The sequence below is a fragment of the Ischnura elegans genome, chromosome 5, assembly GCF_921293095.1.
Source record: "Ischnura elegans chromosome 5, ioIscEleg1.1, whole genome shotgun sequence".
NCBI classification, from domain to species: domain Eukaryota; kingdom Metazoa; phylum Arthropoda; class Insecta; order Odonata; family Coenagrionidae; genus Ischnura; species Ischnura elegans.
The window spans coordinates 46681260-46686722 of NC_060250.1; the positions used below are offsets into that span (position 1 = coordinate 46681260).

Genomic DNA, 5463 nt, shown 5'->3' on the forward strand with positions numbered 1-5463 from the left:
ATTTTATGAAGCGAGGATAGAAAACGTGCGTTTAGACGAGTGTAGAAAGAGTGTGGGAGGGAGAAGGGAGAATGTATACCTCCCAATATGGAAGGCCTATTATTGGGGTCGGTCACTCAGAATATGTTATATGTCAAAACTTGTACAGACTTGAATTTCATTCCAAAATTGCGTCAGGTCTGTGTCGTGTTTGTTACACCCAACGTTGGAGGATTGAAAACACACGCGGTACTCTACACAGATTTATTCAACACAATCCACGATACAACCGCGGCCATTCGGCCGTACATCTTACACCGGATATCCGGGAACACACACAATGCCACCTTGTCCCCAACACTTAAATTACCAAAAAACAAGTGACACACAAAAACCATACATCACATTCCTCCCCTGCTAGGTTTCAAAAACCCTCCCTTCAGCCTCACAGGTTAAGGCGTACAGGTGCCTTGCTTCGTCGAGAGGAGCGACGAGGCTCACTGAAGGTGGTATCCCGAGGTTGGTCGTGGAGGATGCTTTCAGGACTGGTAGCTGGAGACAGGACAGGAATCAGTGGGTACAGGCATGCTGGCAGGGTAGAGTTATGGGTCTCCAATGAGGAATGTGGAGGTCGAGATGGTGAGTCCACCCTGTATCTAGCTGGTGCTCCTGGAGATGGAAAATCCAAGGTGTATTTATACTTAGAAGTGACATAGGGTAATGACAAGGATTTAATTTGGTTCATGTGGACTAGCCGAGTTTCACCTCCAATGTTCACTTTATACATCACTTGGCTAACTCTTCTCTGAATAATCCCCCGAACCGGTTCACTTTTTGGTTTTATTCTCACCAGTACCACTTCCCCCTCCTTATACTCTGGATACTCATGATTATGAATAAGGGGAAGGGGGGACCGAGGTTTGATTAATGAGAGGAGGGTGCGGGGTTTGAATTTCAACATTAAGTCGGATGGGCTTAACCCACCAGAGGAAAGGGGGGTGGTACGGTAAGAAAACAAAATTTTATTAAGAACCCCTTGAATGTTTTTGCTGTCTGCCGTACTAGAGCTCAGTTCCTTTTTTAGGGTTTTCTTAATGGTCTGAACTGCCCTTTCTGCAAGGCCATTTGATTGAGGGTGGTAGGCAGGTGACTTTAGGACCTCAATGCCTTTTGACTTACAAAATTCCATAAAATGTTTGGAATCAAAGGGTGGGCCATTGTCAGACATTAATTGCAAAGGGAAACCAAAAGTACAAAACAAATTATTTAAATGCTCACACACTTTTTGGGAATTTGTCCCATATGGCATATAAAAGGCTTCAATCCACTTAGTACAGCTATCAATCACAATAAGGAAACATTTCTGCTGTATTACAAAAAAATCTACATGTAACCTACACCAAACATCAGCCATAGGCCAGGCTACATTTGCTGAACAATCTGGTCTAAAATTTGAAACCTGGCACTGTTCACAGTTACGGACCATATCTTCAATATCCGTATTCATGTTTGGCCACCAACAAACTGAGCGAGCTAAAGCTTTCATTCTTACCATACCAGGATGGGAATCGTGCAATAATCTCAAAATTGACTCCAGCAGGGATTTAGGAATAATTACCCTGGTGCCCATAAGAAGACAGCCATTTTCCAAAGAAATTTCAAACCTTCGTCGGAAAAAGGGAGCAATAGCATGATCCTCAACAAAATGTGGCCAACCTTGCTTAGTTAATTCCATAACCTTACTTAGAACTACATCTGAGGCAGTTTCTTCAGCAACTTCACTGTAGGTCAATGGAAAATTAATGGGGAGCACACTGAGTACATTTTCAATACAGTCTTCTGAGGAAATGGGGAGCCTAGAAAGTGCATCTGCAGGACACATTAAGGCAGACTTACGGTACTCTATTTTATATTTATAAGCAGCTAGAACAATTGACCACCTTTGAAGTCTTGCAGCTGCAACAGTCGGTATTCCCTTATCAGGAGCAAGGATATGGCGAAGGGGTTGATGATCACTGATGAGTGTGAACTTCTGGCCATACAGATACTTGTGGAACCTTTTAACTGCAAAGATCAGAGCTAATGCTTCCCTGTCCAACTGAGAATAGTTTTGTTGTGCAGCCGACAGGGTACTTGATGCAAACAGCACAGGTTTTTCCACACCCTCAATTATGTGGCTTAGGACTGCCCCTACCCCATAAGAAGACGCATCAGCTGAAACCACGATGGGTAACTTGGGGTTATAATGCACCAATAAGGAATGTCCTAAAAGTAATTTTTTGCTATCTTCAAAGGCTCGGTTGCACTCCTCAGTCCATTCCCAAGAAGCATTTTTCTTAGTCATATTATACAAAGGTTTTATGACACTTGAGAGGTTAGGCAAAAATCTATGGTAGAAGTTTAACATCCCTACATAAGACCTCAGCTGAGTGACATCTTTGGGAGGTTCAGCCTTCACAATGGCATCCATTTTATATGCCATCGGTCGAACACCCTCCGCATTGATAGTATGACCCAGATAGTCAACAGATTTAGAGAACCACTTACATTTGGCAATGTTCACTTTTACATTATATTCATTCAGTCTCTTTAATACCATTTCCACTCTGTTTTTGCAATCTTGAAAATCCCTTCCAGAGATCAAAAGGTCATCCAAATAACACACTACCATTGGTAATCCCTTGAGAATCTCCTGCATTACTGACTGGAATATACCAGGTGCACTAGAAATGCCAAAAGGTAGGCGGGTAAATTGAAATAATCCCTGGTCAGTATTTATAGTGAGGTACTTCTGGGACTCCAAACCCACTCCGAGTTGCAAGTATGCATTTTGGAGATCTAAAGTGACAAAGACAGTGCCTCCAGCTAATGAAGCAAAGACCTCCTCCAGTTTTGGCAATGGGTAAAAATCAGTGACCAGGACTTTATTTAGTGTCACCTTAAAATCCACACAAATTCGTACCCCCCCACCTTGTTTGGGTACACACAATATAGGGGAAGCCCACTCAGAATGGCGAACGGGTTTTAATATCCCACCCTGCACCATTTCTTCCAACTGCCTCTGAACCTCAGCTTTTAATGCAAATGGAACTGAGTAAGCTCGGTGAAATATCGGAGTAGCCCCCTCCTTCACAACCAGATTTGCCTTAAAATGATTAATGCTATCAGATTTCTTACCATTAAAAACACCAGGGAACCTGTAAACATACTTTGAAACCATTTCTTCTACATTTAGAATTGACTCACACACCCTTGCTTGGGGATCAGGTTTAGACTCAAATTGAAAAATGGACATGCCCTCCATTTCCATACTCAATTGTTTTACATCATTTACACTGCCCAGGAACACCTTCCTCCAACCTGGAAATAAGGCATCCAGCCATGGTCGACCCAACAGTGGTTTTATTTTCCCCTTGGACGAGACAACAATCAATTCTAAAGGATGACCTTTACTTTTCCCACTCTCTGGAAGGGATGCATTTACACATATTTTCCCATGAACACAAAGTTGATCTCCGGTTACAGACTTAAGGGCTAGGGAACATTTGTTAAGAAAAATACCACTCAAAAAACTCTTATAAGTGTCTTTAGAAATTAGGGACACACTAGCTCCACTGTCAACTTCAAAAGCTAGGCGTATTCCATTTACAAGTATATTAATTATCACAGGAGCGCTACCTGACACTGAACTAACTGTGGGCACGTTAGAACAAGTTACCATTTCTCTTGGAAGAACAATTGAATTACTTAGAGGAACATACTCTGACCTCGATTCAGTAGATTGATGGGGCTGATCATCTTGCCATTCGTCCAAATACACCTCGCGGACATTGCCACTCCGGCACATTTTAGAGGAATGCCCCCTTCGATGACACCTGAAGCACTCCCACTCACGGGCCGGACACAAATCCTCGCGATGGAAACGGCCGCACCGCTGACAAGAACCGCCCCTCTGAGGTCCATTGCTCGGCCGGGTGCTCCACTGCCGTGACCCCCGATGCGCAGGAGCGGATTCTCTCCCCCATGGAGCCGCCTCTTGCTGCGGTCGCTGGCGATGGTCTGGGGCGGGGACTCTACGGCGAACAGCATCCACTTCGGCTTGCGGTTTCGCCGATTCCAAGGCGGAACTCTTTTGGGCTAACTCCACATCCGCGGCAATCGTGCACGCCTGCTCAAATGTTAGCTGGCTCTCTAGCAGAAGCCTCTGCCTCACCACAGTCGATTCCAGTCCGCACACAAGCCTATCCCTTAGCGCATCATTAAGAAAGTCACCAAATTCACAGAATTCTGCCAGTTTCTTCAAGGCAATAATGAATTCCTTAACACTTTCTCCCACCTGCTGCGAACGTGAATAAAATTTGTAACGCTCCGAAATTGTCAGACGCTTTGGGGCAAAGTGCGACTTTAGCGTAGACAAAAGCACTTCGAAAGGCTGCTCATACGGCTTCTTGGGAAACAGGATGTTTTTTAAGAGCGTGTAGGTGGACGCTCCACAAAAAGTTATAAATAACGGCACTTGCACGCTTGACTGTGATATGCCATTGAGCAAGAAAAATTGCTCAAAACGTTCTGCGTACGAAGAGAAGTCCTCCTTTTCCGGATCAAACGGGTCCATGCGCCCAATAAGCGAATTAGTCACCAACGGCGTCGCCATTTCATAAAAATCACAATTTATGAACTTATCCCAACCGTCGTCGCCAACTGTCGTGTTTGTTACACCCAACGTTGGAGGATTGAAAACACACGCGGTACTCTACACAGATTTATTCAACACAATCCACGATACAACCGCGGCCATTCGGCCGTACATCTTACACCGGATATCCGGGAACACACACAATGCCACCTTGTCCCCAACACTTAAATTACCAAAAAACAAGTGACACACAAAAACCATACATCACAGTCTGTTTCGCCGACGAAGTTCCACTGATGAATGCGCCCTGAGGCGGACTAGCCATGTCGGCTGGTCGGTAAGTAAGTAAGATAGTGCTTGTGGGTAACCTACCCCTTCCATTGTACAGACTTCCAATCTCCGAGATCGGAATAAGGCTGCTTAAATACCTAAAAGCAATTACGACGATAAAAAATTATCCTTCTTCATAGGCTTACTGAAAATTTTAAAATTAAATTGATACCGGGAAATAATGATCAAATTGAAGAGGAAAAAAATAATTTCATGTAGGAGCCGCGAACCCTGGCCACCGCGTCGGGGATACACGACGATACCACAACACCAAACTATTTCGTGCTATAAAAGGCAAGGGCGTACCCAGGATCAAAACTAGGGGGAGGGGGGCAAGCCATTTTTGTGCAAGTTATAGGTAAGATTTAAGCATGGAAAAGGTGAATGAAACCAACGTTTTAAGGAAACTGTAACAGCTCTTTATTAGTTTAAAAAAATATTTGCTTGAAAAAATATTATTTTCCTTAAAGACATTTGCGATTTTTGCTTCCAGGGGGGAGCAGCTGCCCCCTCCTGCC

At 44.0% G+C, this 5463-nt stretch overlaps 1 protein-coding gene across 1 annotated transcript; it reads right to left on the reverse strand.

Annotated features, from left to right (window-relative positions):
• Positions 1–206: 206 nt before the first annotated feature.
• Positions 207–4876, reverse strand: LOC124158815. The gene is made up of 2 exons (XM_046534154.1): positions 3747–4876; positions 207–648 (listed from the first exon to the last, which is right to left on the reverse strand). The coding sequence occupies exons 1-2, from the start codon at positions 4066–4068 to the stop codon at positions 425–427; spliced, it is 546 nt and encodes a 181-aa protein (XP_046390110.1). The 5' UTR covers positions 4069–4876; the 3' UTR covers positions 207–424.
• Between the last annotated feature and the right edge of the window lie 587 nt (positions 4877–5463).

Excerpts from the sequence above, each read along its gene's own strand:
- LOC124158815 (XM_046534154.1), bottom strand. The coding sequence starts at position 4,068 with ATGCTGTTCGCCGTAGAGTCCCCGCCCCAGACCATCGCCAGCGACCGC. Across the intron at positions 649-3,746 it reads CATCAATCTACTGAATCGAG|GAGCACCAGCTAGATACAGG; the intron begins GTCAGAGTATGT and ends TTCCATCTCCAG.